Genomic DNA, 17700 nt, shown 5'->3' on the forward strand with positions numbered 1-17700 from the left:
CCCTCTTTATCGGGAAACTCAACTCCTTCCCCCTCCGCCCGTCAAACTCAAGACAGGGAGAGAACAGCACCTTTTTTTTTTTTCTTGTTATCATTAAGCATAACGTAATAAATCACGACATTTGATGCAGTCGATAAAGTACGACATTCATAGAGAGACGTTACATGCAGTACGAGGACACCGAGTCTACAGCAAACAAACCTCACTGCCATGGCTAAATTAAACTCAAGCGAGAATCACGCTCATAAAACGTAGATATTTTGTGATTTTATGGGGAAATGATTAATGTAATAATAATTTGCAATTCCCGGGGCAAGCATGCGGTCACGTCAGATGAAGGCAGTGACAGTGATCAGATGAGTTGTGACGGAGAAGCCGCTATCTCTGACGTACATATTCTCCCTCTCGTCTTTACCGTCCCCATCAAGCGGCTCAGATTGTCCCAGACAAACCCCCCCAGAGACATCGCTGCCGTCCGATCTCCCTAGCGGGCAATCTCATCCCAGTCAAGTTGAGATCAGCCCTGGCCCCCACAACCGGGCCGGCCGGCCAACAGGTGGGCCCCACGAGAATGTTACCACCGACGGTCTGTGTGGCTCATGCAGCGGGTCTATATTGTCTGTTTCTAGCTATGGATACTGTAGGCGTACATCTATCTATTTTCTTTATGCACCTGTTATTTGAAGACTTAACGGACCTAACTAATCCAATAGAATCTAAAGATTTTTCAATTATGAATTTTCTCTATTTATAATATTTGAATCCAAGAACTCATTTAAAAGAAATAGGAGTCGAACAGTTTAAATTAATAACCTCTATGTATATGTAAAATCATACTGCATGAAAATTCGACATGTAGTAATATATAATACAACAAAGATAGTAGCATTGACACGATGATATTGACGATAAAAAAATATACTGATATATGATAATATTCATCACTTTGAGACCGATCGGGGTAGCCTTCTCAACGTACTTCTATTCAAATGCATGTTTTGATACCTGACTATGACGACGCCGTATGAGTAACTAAGATGTGTCGTGGTCTTGGACATTTCTAATACTGTTAAGAGCTTGAAGCAACATATAATTTTTCAACTGATTATGCTTTTCCGCAATGAAATTCATCATATTACTACATACTTGAGTTCATATATTCTAGTTGATAGATATATATATATATATCTTAATTAAGCATATACATAAACAAATACGTAAAATTTGGATTTCATTCCACTCGTATATACTACTAATTTGAATTAATAAAATACGGAGAAAGAGGATGTAGTATAATGGCTAATATTCTTATCTGGTAACCTAGAGATTTCAGATTCAATTATCATCAGTGGAACTACCCGAGCCCCTTTATTTAAATTTTCTTTCCATTTTCTTATACTAGGTCATGAGCCTCCTATTGTAACTGAAAAAAAAATATGAATACGAGACGGTAACACCGAATTGATTAATCAATCACCTTCTCCCTCCTCTCTCTCCCTCCCTCTCTCGCAGGACTGCCTTTTTTCTCCCTTCTTATTCTCGTCCTCCCACCACCCAGAACACCACTCTCCTCATCACTTCTTTCTCTCTCTCTCTCTCTGTCTGAGTTTACTTTGTTCTGTGAATGTAGTGGTGAAGTTGGAGAGATAATGGAGCTGTGGGCTTGAAGTTCGAACATCAAAGCTAATTTTGGCCTAATTTGAGTTTGAATCCTCTCTCTACCTTAATTACCTCTGCAATTCCCCCATTTTGATCTGAAATGGGTCTCACTTCATTGCAAGTGTGCATGGATTCATCTCACTGGCTAGAGGTACGCACATTTTCACATACATACATACATATGTATAGATATATACATAATGTGCAATATCACTCCATTATTAACGTGTTATATGTTTATATAATTAGATACACACTCATCATATATCAAACACAACAATGTGATATCAAACAATGGTATGTAATCTATCAGTTCATTATGCACGCTGTTTGTCGAAAGAATAGAAAGAATTATTATTCATAGTTGCATACATTATTATATGGTATGAAATGTGCAAATTTTGATGTGAATTAAAGACGGAAAGATGATTCAAGTCCAAAGTGTAAATAGAAAAAGCTTATCATATAAAGAGTTCTTCAATTCCTCGAAGTTTGTCAGTCAGTTTGTTTTACCATTTTAGGAAGATGTGTTGTTCTTGTTTTTGCTTTGTTTCCCTACTTCAGGGACAAATCTCCTCTAGGTCAAAAAAAAAAAAAAGGCACGAACCTCCTTGGAAGAAGTGCCCAATAGTATTTTTCTCATTCTCCGGTCCGTTACGGGAAATTCTATGGTTTCATCTCGAAAATGTGAAGCACACTTGACAACCATTGGATTAAGCTCGTAGTATACTTTTGAGCCATATCTAACGGTTGTTGATGGAGTTTTACGCTTTCCGGACAAAAGCAAAGAGAAACCAGCCCATCCCCCACAGTTTGCACGAACTAGATGATATCTTATGATATCTGAAAGGACAATTCGGACTGTACTAATCATCCCTTGCATTATTGGGCACTGAAACACTGAATCCAGCCAGAGCATTAATGTCTTGTCCCATCACAATATTGCAATATTGGGTGTTTTCTCAATTGCACATACAATGCATTCATATGTACTTACGGATTAGGAAATGTAGGAAGGTTTGGGATGATGACATTTCGCCGTAACTTTCATCAGGGTTCGCTTCACGATGATTCGGGCATGGATTCTTCTTCTTCGCCCTCTGGGGACATGCTCGCGTGCTCAAGGCCTCTCATGGAGCGGAGGCTCAGACCCCAGCACGACCAGCCGCTCAAGTGCCCGAGGTGCGAGTCAACCCACACCAAGTTCTGCTACTACAACAACTACAGCCTCTCCCAGCCCAGATACTTCTGCAAGACATGCCGGAGGTACGTGCTTGGCTTGTACCAACTCGCCAATGTAATGTTTGCATTTGCATCATCGATAACTCGAGTCGATGACGCATAATTAGCTGGGCTCATGACTCATGAGTTTGTGTTATAGTGAAGCTGAACAAACATTATGATTTTCAACAGGTACTGGACCAAGGGCGGAACCCTAAGGAACATTCCTGTGGGTGGCGGGTGCCGGAAGAACAAGAAGGCCAGCTCGTCTAAGAAACCGAGCGAACATCACAACAGCCCCATGATGATTCAGAACCCAGGATCTTCTTCCTCCTCATCGGGCCGGAACCCGACTGATCTCCACCTCTCGTTCCCTCATGACATACCGCAGCTCTCATCTCACTTCGGCAGTTTGCTCGGGAACGGGTCCTTTGGGGCCGCAAACGGTTTCTTGGAGGGAAAGTTTGGGCCTGGACCGGGCCCCATCGACTTCATGGAGAGCAAGTTAGAGGCCATTGTAGGGAACAACCCTAGTCGGAATAACTATGATTTCATGGGCAATAACACTGCATCAGAGCAAGTACAACTCGGAGTGCTGAGCAGCAGCGGCTATGGAGATCTGAGCGGCAATGGCTTCAGTCCGAACTTTCACGGGCTTTGCTCTCCGTATGGGATTATTTCCTCGTCCGCCATCGATGTCCCTAACAACGTGGGAGCAAGTTTCATAGAGAACAACTACCAGAGTGCCATGGATGTGAAGCCAAACCCTAAGTTGCTCTCCTTAGAGTGGCAAGACCAAAACTGCTCGGACGCCGGGAAGAACAACGTTAACACCACGTTCGGGGGCTACAGTTTCAATGGCCTGGGATCTTCATGGACCGGAATGATCAATGAGTACAGTTCCCCCGCAACAAACCCCTTGGTCTGAAGTCATGATCATCTGAAGTTCTTAACTCGAAGATTATGTGCGTTTGCATACTATCTGTTAATTAGTTTGACTAACAATTATCCGTCGGATAGAGAGGGCGAGCCAATGATATTTTTCCGATGGCGACTCAGCAGAAGGGTGTGAACGAGAGTTGAAACCCGAAGAGTCCAAGAAATGTGGCTGCTGCAGATCGAACTAGTGAATGTTATCACTGTTGATTGTGATGACGAACTATAGTAATTTTCTTTGTTTTATAATTTTTCCTATTTTAGTATAACTTTGTGTCTTGTCTTGTGTGAAAGACATGAATATATTGTTGTTGTTTCAAAGCTAAGCTAAGGTAGGCTACTAAGATTTTGTTGTTCCTACGAGGAAGATATGGGGAGTGCTGCTGTTTTTTTCTTCTCTTTTCCTCGCTGGTTATAATTATATAGAATATAATTAAAAAAAAACTGTGTTTCACGTGTGTTTTTTTTTTCCTAACAAGATCACGAGATATCATAAACGTATTAATTGAAATTAATTCTTATTCAGACGTCGACTTACTTCTTTATCTCTTATTGTTTGCTTCTAAGCAAAAAGATTTTGCTTATGAAACTGTATTTTCTATATTTGGTTTTTTTTTGGGTGGATGTCTTTTTTTTTTCCTTTTTTTTCCTTTTAAATAATGTTTTGGATGAGGAAAAGTTGTTAGTTTTCAGTGAAAGCAAGAAAATACTCTTCGAGCTTCGTGCCCCTACTTACTTTCAATTTAGGCGGCAGCTGCTAATTGTTAATTAATTTAATTCAAAGTATTTATTTATTTTCGTATCGTATGTTTAAATTAAGATCTCAACCGATAAATTCGTTGTACGTAGGTATTGATTCTAAAATGTTAGGCTAATAAAAGGGTTGTCTAGTTAAACAATATTCTTCCTCAATTAACAGTACAACGTGATTCATGCTTTCACCGTGAACTCCAATAACTAGTGCTGCAATCCGATAATCCTTTCGAATTTCAGCCATCTATCATTTTTCTTTCTAGGGGAATTTACCTAAAATGACCAATGGTTTACCCGTTTTATCAAATCTATCATATGTTTTTTTTTGTCAAATCTATCTCATGGTTTACTTTTTGCATCAAATCTATTCCGGCATTATCTTTTCTATCGACATCTAAAGGCCGTGCTGACGTGGCGTCCACGTGACAAGTGTGGCCCACTATCTCTCCACGTGCCACGTCAGCACGGCCGTTAAATGTTGACGGAAAAGATAACACCGGGATAGATTTGATGCAAAAAGTAAACCATGTGATAGATTTGACAAAAAAAAACATAGGATAAATTTGATAAAACGGGTAAACCATGAGTCATTTTAGGTAAAAAAAATCCTTCTTTCTATGAGCCACTAATTTGTACACTCACGCACTTCCTGCGGATCCAATGTAATAACTTAGGTAACATATTGCATACTTATGCGTGCGTGCTAATATTTGAATGCACTTTTTACACAATGAGTTGTATTATTTGACGATATATTACTACTTACAAGTCCTTGTATTCATAAGGAATTTATATGTCTATTTACTCATGCAAAATAATTTTATATGTCAATTTCCTTAAAATCATGCAAAATTAGAGAAAAATAAGTTATTTTAGAAAATTTGTTTACGTGGTGAGAGAGGAGCGAGACTTCAACATGAGGGGAGTAGAAAGAAGGGAAGAGACTGAGGAGAGAAATTTAGAGAGAGAAAGAAAAAAAATGTGGACAGTAAAAGAGAGAACTAATAAAGTATGGATTGAGTAATAAGTATGGATTTGGTACTTTTTTTTCTTCTAATTATCCATATGATATATTTCCAGAAATATCTCTCTCTTACGTTGTACCTTCCATTGGGGTGTTCCTAGCATCTCTGGAAATGTTGTGTGGAGCACTCAATTTAGAGTCAACTGGAAATTCGAAACGACAAGGAATGACATCAAAAAACAAGATCGAAATTCAAATTTTGCCACATAATTGAGAACGAGTTAAATGCACTTTGCCTCCCGATCTATAAGGTGAAATTAGGTTTACCCCCCAATCTATGAATTTTGGCAGAGTGCCCCCTCACCTAATCCAAAAATAAGCAATGTGACTCCCGAATTAAATTCCGATCAGAATTCCGACCAAAAGAAGGCACATGCTAATCACATGTCAATTTAATGGGGGCAAAATTATCACAGGGAATAATTAATTAAAAATTGAATTTTTGCAAAATTAGGCTATTTTGATCGTTCGTCTTTCCCGATGTTTGCAGAACAACACAAACACAGAGTAGGCGTTTGGAAATTCCAGAAAACCAGCAAATTGCACATAGACGATGAGGGATAATGATTATTTTGAGCTGCCCAGAACACCCACACACTAAATTGAACCAATTAGAACATCATATGCAACAATGGAAAATCAATGGCACTCAATAGCAAGGAATCGAAAAATCACTAGATGAAGAGGGCTAGATGACGGACAAGTAGAGAAGGCGGACGATGGTTAGAGAATGATGAACTGCGGCAGACGAGCAGAGAAGGCCGACGGTTGCCGGATTCAACTAGATTCGCAATGGTGCTGGCGGTCGGGGAAGAGCTATAGACATCGGGGAAGACGAACAATCAAAATAGCCTAATTTTGCAAAAATCCAATTTTTGATTAATTATTCCCTGTGATAATTTTGCCCCCATTAAATTGACATGTGATCAACATGTGCCTTCTTTTAACCGGAATTATGACCAAAATTTAATCTGGGAGTCACATTGCTTATTTTTAGATTAGGTGAAGGGGCACTCTGCCAAAATTCATAGGTTGGGGGGCAAACTTAATTTCACCTCATAGGTCAGGGGGCAAAGTGCATTTAACTCAATTGAGAACTGTACTATGGAATATCTTTTGTGACGCCAAAAAAAAAAAGGTCAATATTCGAATTTTGTAAATGTCCATAGCTTCATTATGACCTTGAAAGTCTAATTATATAGAAATTTAAAGTCGAAAGCAACATATCATCAGATAATCATCCATTGATTCTCAATTACTCTGAGTTTTCTCCCTCTAAATCAATGATGATTCTCTAATATGCTATTTTTGATATTAAATATTTTTATGGTCTTATAACATTCAATTTCGTTGAGCAGTTTAAGAATTATTACATAGTAAATTTTTTAATTTTGTGACAAAATTCGAATTCTGACCTCGTTTCTTTTTTTTTAATGATATTTTTCCTTATTGTTTCGAATTTTCAATTGAATATCTAAAGACACCAAAAACACCTTAATTGAAGATCTGACGCGAAAGGAAAATGTTCCTGAAGTTGGTCATTTGGATAAGAAGAAGAAAAATCTCCATTCACAGTTGCTTATTTTTTTACTTAGATCTGAAAATACATGCAAAATTTTAAAGGTCGGAGACAAACCTAAAACCACCTCATACTTTGGGGACAAACTGCATTTATCTCTTTTGAACAAGTGACTATCAGTCAATGCGAACTCAATCTCGATTGGCAAAAGAACTACGTCTGTATTCATTAGATCATGTGAAGATAATACCGCACTACGATTGTCTAATCGGGCCTTCATTGATATTACTGGCCTCATCTGCTTGCAACAAAACACCGTCCCAAGAGAAATACGTACTCGACCGATCTGGAATTAATAGATTCGGAGTTCGGGTTTCACAACTAAACGTTTTCCCGAATAACAACATAGGAGAGGGCTTACTTAATGCTTAATCCATGGGTTCGACCAAACATTTGATCCCATCAACCTAGTCCGGTTTATAGATCAGACTTCGATCTCTTCAGTCTGTGTTTACTTCGACCAATAGTGGTTCGATTAAACCTCTTAACCATTTCAACAAGTATCATATGCATGCACTCTTTTTGCTTTTCGATATAATTAAGAAAAACAGAAACATGGTATCTGTAACTATTAGATACAACGAGAAGAATTGATATGAACTGTTCCTCAGCTCATGAGTAGACCCTACTATATTGACCCCCTACTATCTCTAAGCGAAACTCGGGGATTCAATTCTACATACAGACCGAACCCAGAGAGAGTTAACTGGCAAAGTGGCTGAAGCCGGATAAAATGGGAGCAATATGTGGCTCAACTGGTACTGGCAGGCTCGTATCTGCAGACACAATCGTATATCTTGCCTTTGATGAGCTTTTCAGCCAGTCTCTGATTCTTCACCATCGCGAGCTGCAAAATGAACGGCGTACATTGTTATAGATTTCTTCCATCTTATCATAACAAGCCGAGGCAAGGAGCTAGCTCTGATCTTCATATGACTTACCTTCAAAGCATCGCCCTTAAATCGAGCATTGAAGTTTGTGTGTAGAGCTCGACCCATTCCTTCCAATATGATCTGCGAATTACCAACTCTACCGTGTTATTCATTACCTCACTTTCTCTTCCTTCGCTGCCTTCTACGATGAGTTAATTCTCCAAAGACTATGCATAAGGAAAGAACAGAAGCAATCTTACCAAGTCTGCATCCTTAGCAGCGGCTGCTAGCTCAGAACTGACCTGCCTCAAGTCGATACAAGGACTGCCACACCCATTCTCGACCACCATTAAAGGGACGGAAGGAGAGCTCTCTTTTGAACCGTCCAGCGAGTTGGTCATTGCATCCACGATGAGACCTCCCGCTTCCGCTGCTCCACGAAGAATATTGCAGTGCTGTAGAACCAGAAAGAGTTGGTACAATTCTTATTTAGCTCTCAAGAGGTTATCAATTCAATCTAGGCAAGGACCCAGCGTTCGATGGGTTGACCACGACCGTTCATGGAAAAAACCAGTCAACTCAGACCAGTTCAAATGCATCTCAGCTCCATTGCAAGGAAGCAGATCAGTGCTGCTCTAGCTAGTACGCTCAATACTGAAATTTTTGTTCTTTAACGTATGATTGCTTTACCTTGGCAGCCTCAGCAACGATATCAGGAAGCTCCATAGCAGTTATGTCATTCAGAGCGGGAAGGGAGTTCGCAACCAAAACAACCTGAAAGACCGATATCTTCTAATCTCAAGAAATAAAGGAACCAATTTTATCTTGTGTGCTACAATAACAGAGAATAAAAGTTAAGATAATCACCTCAGTTCCACGTCGGAGGAGCTCTCTTGCAAGGGGAAGCATGCCCAGAACTATGTCAGCACCTGAGTTGTCCACAAAGAGTAAAGCCCTCTTATGTGGGCGAGGCTTCTTTCCCCCAGATCCCAGCATCCTCTCCTTGAAAGCATCGAAATCATCCACCTGTATCACAAGTGAAATTTCATTGTTTTTCCCTACTCTCTTTTTTTTTTAATCGTGTTACGTAATTCATATATAAAATGATAATTCTAAATTGCAATTTTTTGACTTCGTCTGCTTACCCGCCATGGTCTCTGCATCTTATTTCGACTCATTCTGTAGATTTCAATGATTGTGCCTTTGTGGTAGAGATCCACACAAGCACGGGATCCCCAGTCAAATATATTTGCCGCAAGAACGCCTTCAATTAGAGTAAGCAACCTTGTCTCCTGCAATTCAGAGAAAAACCAATCAATATATATAGCAGGTTTAATATGTTAGTATATTCTCTCACCCCCTCCCCCTCTAATTGTAACCAGTGAACATCTGTAAGTGAAACCATGTTTCCTCTACCTCACTCATATTATCGAGCTCCATCAGTAGATCAGGTAGAACAGCAAGAGATGCCTCATTTTCCCTAGACAGTTGTTGAGGACGAAACAAAATTACGTGGTTAGTAGCAGAGTTATATGCCTTCAGTTGATCAGGACGAGAGAATTACCTCTGTTTTATGCTTCTGTAGGCGTCAACAAATTGGAATTCCCTCAAACATTCTTCCCTCAGTTCCAAGAGGTTGGCGAGCCCCAACTTTCCATATGCAGCTGGCTCCTCCATCAACCTTTTAATGGGTTAAATAAATGTTGGAGTATTGAACAGAGTACATGGTCACTTATTACATAACATAGCAGTGCAAATCTTGATGATGGCATATCCTTTTCTCTTGCCAACAAGAAAGAGAAGGAGAAAAGGAATAAAAGTCTAAAAAAAAAAAAGAAAAGAAAAAAGAATTGTTGCTTCAGTATGAGTTACCTTGCCAAATGGGCTGAAAATGCACGAGCAAATGCATCGCCTCTCCTTTTAGCATCATCAGTTCCGCCTTCACTTGCCACTGCCTGGAAAATAAATTAAAGAAAAATTATATTGATCACAACTCTGTCAAGTTCTGATGTCACTAAAGACCGGCATGCCCTACGAGTTTCGGGACCTTTGAAATGTCTCCCAGGCTATTATAGAGAAGCAGGAAACTGCTATAAACTTAAGAGCTTGTTAACTTATTAGGCAGGGAAAATCCATAACAATGATGTCGGCATCTTTGCTTACCTTATCAACAAGGTCAGGCAAATGCTCCAGTAGCACAGTGAACCAATACCTTCAGTCAGATATATACCAATAAGCAAAGGACAGATTTTATTCATAATTCCAAATTGAATCAGTAAACTAATTAGCATGTACTCACTCAAGTTCACCATGATCTGACAAGTCAACTGTATTAGGTTCATACCTGAAATACAAAAGTTACCACACCCATTAGACATACACGAGCTCTTAACCATGTATACAAGATGATAACACATAAACCTCAACAAGTTTTCACCTCTGCTAGATTCTAATGCATATTGCATCAGTCTGATTGCAATTCATCTTTCTTTTTCTAGTAGACCTACCTAATTGGCAAACTTTCAGAGGTTGAATATCTAGCGAGAACATCAAAGCAGCACTAGTTACAATCTTTTCTTACATTTTTGGATCTGCCAACAATGGGAACACCTCCAGATTTGGCACGAGATGAAGAACACCCACGTTCAGAGCACTGGCATCAGACCGCAGAATCCCTCCCTTCGATGAAGGAACCTCAAAGCCTCCCAGTCCAGTGGTTCCCGGTTTAGCCATAGGAACTGGCGCGGTGATCTCATTTCCCTTTCGGACAAACTTCTCCATCCAAGAAATCTGCAGGCAAACCCACATCAGACATTTTCGCCTTGACCCAAACCATAAATGAAAATTTGACCTGAAGAGATTGAAGATATCTGAATACAGAGATGAGAGGAACAGTTATTAATGCCAACTTGATCTGACCTTTTTTGGCCAATAACGACTGCATACTTTAAATTTTGGAGGTTCTCGGGCCCATCAAATAAGTTATTCCTACTTTTTGCTTGAATAATATGCCCACATGGTAAGGCATCTACACTGTAGAGCCTGACTATCATAAAGATAAAAGGAATATGTCTCAGAGAATCTTTATCATGGTGTCATTTCAGGTCAACATGTTCTCCATTTTAGACTCGCTGGTACCCCAACACAGTATGGGAGGACTGTTTTTCAAGGAACTTTATTTAATGGGTCCCACTGATATCCTAACACATCAATCTTACCTTTGCATTCAGATCCGCAAGTGGAGGGCCGTGAATCTTTCCTCCAGAATAGGGTGCACCCATTGGGAATCTTTCAACTAACTGATGAACCATCAAGTCATCAAGACCGTGCTTCTCGTAGCTCATAAACGCACCTAAAGCTCCCAGAAACCCTTCATGTCTCAAGAACATTGCTTGTGCCTCACCTTTTGACCTATAGAGGTAAAGACATTTCACCATAAAGAGTTAATAATGAGTTTGATGTGCCGATCAGAAATGAAAGAAGATATCTCCAGCATCCAAGGCACAATTTTACCAAAATTGCACTGCAAAGGATATTGTGTCCATTGTATAAGCATGGCCCCTTATGAAGAAACCTCCAAAGAAGATTCTCTTAAGCCCAAACCGAAGGGCATTCAGATAAGATATCTAGGCAACATCAAACAATAAAGAAATAAATAAAACTGAGTAGCAGAGAGACAACAATTTAACGAGTTCAAAAATTTGCTCACCGGAATAGATATTCAAAAATTTTATTAATACAAAATGGGAAGCAAAGTACCTGTCCTATATTATAAGAAATCATTCGCAAGAGAGATAAGGAAATGTCTTCAGGTCTGTAGTCCTTAAGCTCTTTGTTTTCAGATATCGTCTTGCCAAAACTAGAAGCAATGGTGGACGCAGATAAACCAATCTGAATAAACAAGATGACGTTTCAATTAATAGTCTGTTAAAATATAAGCTTAAAGAATTTTCATCATGAATTTGTCATACAAAACAGAGGAAACAGAATCATCAGTTAATGGGATACCTTGGAGTAGTCCATACCACCATAAATGTCCCCAACAAGCATGTCAATAGTCCTATTGTCTCCCCTTTGGCTCAGTTCTAGCAACTCGTCGAAACTGAAAGCAAAAGAGGGAAAAAAATTGAATTGACATAAATTTTTAGAAGATTCTAGAAGGAGAACAGGACATAAGATAATAACACAAGACTAACATAGGCTATTTAGATGACCTTTTGCACTTTGTTAATAGCCTTCCTAAACCCCAATACGTGCCACCGCCCACATTAGTACCACTAACCCGCTCAAACTTGCCATCACCATCAACCTACAGAAACTCCGAAGTAAAAGCCTCAATTAGATCAGCCAAACTTGAACAGGAAAGTTAAAAGTGAGGTGACTGAGTAAACTTTTCAGATCAGACGTACATACCTTAATCATGCTAACACCAGATCCTATATTTACGAGGAGATAAGGAAACAAATCATTGGGATCGATTTGCACAAATTCTTTCTGACCTTCCATGTGAGTAAAGGCTTCATGACGAATTGCCTGCTCATCAAATAGTGCAAAAGAGATATGGTAAATAATATCAAAATTACAAATAAATTTATTGGTAACATATATACTTGCATATATTCAGACCACTTAGACAAACTCTCACTTATGATCGAATTAGTATGATTAATACTTCCAACAATGTTCACCTTAAGTAGGAAATTTGCTCCAGCTACAAGACAGTCCATTTCATCTTCCTTGTCAAGACTAACACCAAGCCTCTCTCTAAAGAGATCTGTAAATTTGTACGCTCCACCACCTGTGGCCTTCTCAAAAGATGAACGTATTGATTTTTGCATATTTCTTGAGGAAAGAAAGAAAACACAGAGCCAATTATAAAGGCCAGATTATATAAGTAAATCTTCCTGCAAGATACTTCTGCATAACTGCTAACTGGAGCAATAAACAAATCCGCAAATAAGTAATATGAAATTTTTCCATCATTTGCCTAGTCCTTAATCTTCATTATATTTTGGAGAATCTTAAATGAAGAACTTCGACATAGATATATAATTTAACAATAAATGCAGATTATGCTGCTCGCCCATCTCAGTTGGGTATAGGTTTCTTTATAAAACATTTAAATGGAACATATGGCAATCTATTTATCAGAAGTCCATACAAACTAACCTCATAAATAGCAAAGAGTGCTGAGAAATGTTAAATTTTTCGTAGTCTAAACAGATTCTTTGTACCTTTATCACAGCATTGTCTCTGGATGGGGATCCGGAACCCCAATTAAGAGAGTCCATACCTGTAGCATTGCAAGAAACCAAAATTTAAATGTGAAAAAACTGACTCCCCCAACCCAAACCCTAAAAACAAAATATAAACATAAAAATTTCCCACTGCTTAAGTCCAGAAAATGTCTGCAATAATAAGTTCCACTGAGACAAACAGGTCCAAATATGAACAAAAAACTGGTGCATATGATATCAACGATTCAGTTGTGAAACACGCCTATCTATTGGAGGGCACAAGCAAATTAAAATCATACCGCCATGATGGAGTTGTTTCGAATAAATAAAGTCTAGGCACTCATTTATTTTATGGGTCTCGAATTTAACAAAATGCAGTCTTCCACCAAGAACAGGGTAGCTTCTCCTATTGCCATTGGAAATCCCCAATCTCTGCTTCACAGTTTTTTTCCTCTTATCGTCATTCCACTGATCCTCATGTCTCGAAAAGTAGACCAGCTTGATCAGAGAACCTGCCAGTGAAAGACCATATATAAGCCAATGCTTCACAAGGCTGCTTATTTCCAAATGCATTAATCAACTGGAAAGTTAGCCACTGAAACATATATACTGTTTTGTAATTTGCAGTTAACGATTTACTATAACCATCCCCAGACAATTCAGTGAGAGACAGAAAGATCGAGCAGCTCCTCTCATGCAGACAAGGCATGTAACTTCACATATGCATTTAAACACTGCTATTGCTGGTAAAGTTCCCGAATTTCTACGGCCCAAAATTTTCAAACTACCTGACAGAAAAATCGGAACCTCAATGGATAAACTCAGACGTCAACAATTAAAAGTGCAAGCTGAAGTTGGTGGAATAATTTATTTTTATAAATAAAAGGAAATGAAAAGAGAATCTTGAATCAATAAGAGTCAAGCGCAGCATAATCATTTGAAAAAAAAAAGTAAAATGGAAATCAAATCATGCAGCTAATGAATAGCTCTAAAAAAGTGAAGTGTCTTTTGTCTTGAAAATGAAGAGACTGACAGTCTCTTAAAAGGACAGAAAATTGAAAAGCAAAAGGGAAGAAAATCAGACTGATTTATACCTCCAATGTCCAGAGCCAAGTGAGAGATGTCATCAGACTGATTGGGCAAAAGAATCGTGGGATCCCTCTCCTCAAAATTCCCCTGAATTTCAGCCTTACTGAGGTCCAATTGCGGCCTTGAACCCGACCGGTGGATCGAACTCCCAGCCGGAGGAGCCATATCTCTCTCTGCAGCAGCACTCTGGCTCTCCTCTCCTCCCACTCCCGCCAACTTCTCCAAACTTTTGTTCTTTCCAGTGGTATCTTCTTCTTGATGCTTTATATCGTTACTTACAAGAATATCTTGGTAGTCTTCAGTTGGACCAGCCATTGTCGCTGTCCCCAATTCAATTCACTTCCCTGCCAACCCCACCACCCAACCCTTAACTGTTTCTGGTCAGAGATTAGTTACTTGTCCTCCACTCTAGCCCTCTTCTGCTGTCAGAGAAAATGTAATAGAAAGAACAAAAGCCTCAAAACATTACCTTAAGCGGATAGAGCTGTGAGCAAGAAACAACATAGACTTACACTAGAGCTCAAACCCAGTAAACCAATGGCTATGATTCACTGTTCTACCTAATACCCAGAGAGGGAGAGAAACAATAATATGATGTCCATTGAATGTGTATATAATAGGGTTTGAGAAAGACATCCTTTTTCAGTTGACCGACCGCGGGAAGGGGGGAGCACCGGATATGGCGGCTACAATATTAATGCTTCCCAACCCCACAGCGGAAAAAAAACAATACTTTTTGCTGCGAATGGCTCGAGCTGAGCTAATCAAAACCTAGAAACGTGCTGTGCTTTGGTCTAAGCGTTGGGTTTAAAGAAGAGGGAAAGCAGAGAGAACCTCTGCTCGAGCTCGCCGGTGGCGATGACAGCCCGCCCAAGAATTGGCGGAGGAGGAGGAGCAGAAGAAGAAGAAGATTTGGATCAAATGGATCAATCAATAGGAGGGGAGTGGATGAATTGAAAAATTAGGGCTCTAATTGAACCGAAAATAATTGGAAAAATGGGGACTTTGGAATCGGCCGCCAGTGTCAACGGTTGGATGGTAAAGATTCATAATCCGACATTTTCTTTTTCATTTTCCCGCAAAAAAAGAAGAAGAAGATATATTTACCTTTAAATCTTTAACATACCGTTTAGTAATAAAAGTAAGGTTAATTTAATTTAATTTAGTTTAATTTGAAGAGATGAAAATAAAAATAGTTTGAAAAAATATGTGAGAGAATTTGAAAAATATAATAAAAAAGTAATGATTGTGTTTGTAAATTGATAAAAAAAGTGTTGAGATTGAAAGAAAGTAAAGAATAGTGAGATAAATTACTTTTAAAAATTAATTATAATAATAAAAAAATTTATGAAAGAGAATTTGAAGAAAAAGATTTTAAAAAAAAGAGTGAATGTGTTGTTGAATTAAGGAAAAAGTTTAATTAAGTTTAATTTTGTAAATAATTATTTCTTAATAAACTAAAACTCTTGCTACATGCGATCATAAGGATCAATTTCTAGTCACATAGTTTCATAAAACCCGTTTGGTTTCAGAGTTTGATTTTAGAATTATGATTTTGATTTTAACTCTACACACTACACAACAAAAACACACGTTTCCCAAGACAAATTTATAATATCATATCATTTGTCATTTTCCACAATCAAAATCAAAATCAAAATCAAAATTACTTTAACTCTAAAACCAAATGCACTCATAATAACTCTGTAAAACTTCGACATAATTTCCTTCGGATTGAGCCGACATCCGTTACATCAACTCTTCCTTTTTTTTCTTATGCTTATCTATGCCACAATTTTTAATTAATTTTATTTAATTAAATTTCTATTATGAATCTTACAAATTAAAATAGATCACGTTCTTGCATATTATGAAGCCACATTTCACCTCTTTGGTTTCTTTATTTTTCTTATTCATTTTTCTTTTCTTTGCGCTTTTTACAAAAATACTTAAATTAAATACATCTAACATTGTAATTTCAATTTCTTAATAAATAAAGTGACAAATTCTCTCATGCATTCAAATGTATGGTATTGCATTATGATCTTAAAATGATATGAAGTGTAATATATGACACCAAAATTATACATTGTGTGTAAAAAAGATAAAGAGCATATTTGATACTAGACATAACTAAGCAATTATAATTATAAGCACATCAAAATTTATTTATTTGTTTATATATTTAATATTATAGGTGCAAAAGGAATTATGAAAGGGGTTGAGTAAGAAGATATCATATGATTTATAATTGAATACATAATGTGAATAATTATAAATTAAAAAGATAAACATTGAGAGCAAATATTGACTTGAGTATCATCTTATAATATTTTATATAAAATCTAAAAACTCACTGTAAATTGAGAATTTTTTTAAAAAAATTGGATTTGTATAATTTAATATATATATATAATATTATTGTTGGTTAATCAAAGAATTTACAAAGAAACAAACTTTTATTTTTTTTTCTCGTAACACGAGAAGCAATTCGAATATTATGTAGGTATTCAGAACACGTGACTTATGAATAATTCCCTTGCAAGCTCTATAAGTGTGCAAAAATTGGAGTTTTAAATAAATAAATTTGGCTACATTAATTTTAAAATTAAAAGTAAAAGTCCATGATTTTATAATTAGAGATTTTAAAATGATATGGAAGAAGAACGAAAATTTCACAGGTCGTTTTCTTTTCTTTTCTTCTTTTTTTTTTTACTCCTTTTTTTCCTTCTTAAAAGTAGAATAATAATACTATTATTAATATTAATATTAACAACGACGACAGTAATGTATCTAGGATTTAGTAATATATTGCCTAATATCTTATTTTTCATTAATTAATCTATAATGATAATATAGCAAGACTTGGCAAAATTGACTCTCCTGACGAGGAAATTAGACATAGCGACATCTCGCATGCGGGAATCTCGCCGCCCCCCTCATGTTTTCAATCAAGGTAACAACTCTTGAACTCGAGCGATGATTTTTCAATAAAAAGGGGGCAAACCCGAACTTGCTAAGAGTGACATGGGCAACAAGGAGCTAAAAAACCTCACCACTATGGTGTTCGAGCAAAGAGTGAGGCCTTAGGCCGCCAAGCAGCAAACAACAAAGCATCCATTCCGCCAGTCACATCACCAAGTAGCGAGGGCTGCGGGAGCAGCGAAGTTCCTCATCGCCAGGGAGCGAGGCCCGTAACAGACAAAAGAATTGCAGTAAGATGGTAGGTCCGATGAGTAGCGAGGCAGACAGCAAGAAGCGAGGTGTGTCAACGAGCTGAGTTAGTCGCAGCACCTTAGCCTTGCTGATATGGGCATGTTGGCAGCAACC

At 38.0% G+C, this 17700-nt stretch overlaps 2 protein-coding genes across 4 annotated transcripts; one reads left to right on the forward strand and one right to left on the reverse strand.

Moving 5' to 3' along the window:
• The first annotated feature begins 1526 nt into the window (after nt 1–1526).
• Nucleotides 1527–4218, forward strand: LOC116216064 (dof zinc finger protein DOF5.6). Its single transcript, XM_031551982.1, has 3 exons — nt 1527–1810; nt 2714–2925; nt 3073–4218. The coding sequence occupies exons 1-3, from the start codon at nt 1760–1762 to the stop codon at nt 3806–3808; spliced, it is 999 nt and encodes a 332-aa protein (XP_031407842.1). The 5' UTR covers nt 1527–1759; the 3' UTR covers nt 3809–4218.
• A 3455-nt stretch (nt 4219–7673) lies between these two features.
• On the reverse strand, nt 7674–15429 carry LOC116188322 (pantothenate kinase 2). Of its 3 annotated transcripts, none has more exons than XM_031517600.1 (23): nt 15205–15429; nt 14376–14792; nt 13581–13793; nt 13279–13337; nt 12733–12849; nt 12458–12577; nt 12259–12353; nt 12053–12146; nt 11804–11935; nt 11558–11670; nt 11263–11455; nt 10626–10834; nt 10344–10388; nt 10208–10256; nt 9917–9999; nt 9609–9725; nt 9461–9524; nt 9190–9336; nt 8912–9070; nt 8735–8818; nt 8305–8499; nt 8114–8185; nt 7674–8019 (listed from the first exon to the last, which is right to left on the reverse strand). In XM_031517600.1, exons 2-23 carry the CDS (start codon nt 14683–14685, stop codon nt 7924–7926), a joined length of 2766 nt encoding a protein of 921 aa, XP_031373460.1. In that variant the 5' UTR covers nt 14686–14792; nt 15205–15429; the 3' UTR covers nt 7674–7923. The 3 variants fall into 3 exon arrangements, with proteins under 3 accessions (XP_031373460.1, XP_031373461.1, XP_031373462.1); XM_031517601.1 differs by having other exon boundaries at nt 14376–14789; nt 15205–15388; XM_031517602.1 differs by lacking the exon at nt 15205–15429 and adding an exon at nt 14883–15151.
• Between the last annotated feature and the right edge of the window lie 2271 nt (nt 15430–17700).

Source organism: Punica granatum, chromosome 8 (genome assembly GCF_007655135.1).
Source record: "Punica granatum isolate Tunisia-2019 chromosome 8, ASM765513v2, whole genome shotgun sequence".
Classification (NCBI taxonomy): Eukaryota; Viridiplantae; Streptophyta; class Magnoliopsida; order Myrtales; family Lythraceae; genus Punica; species Punica granatum.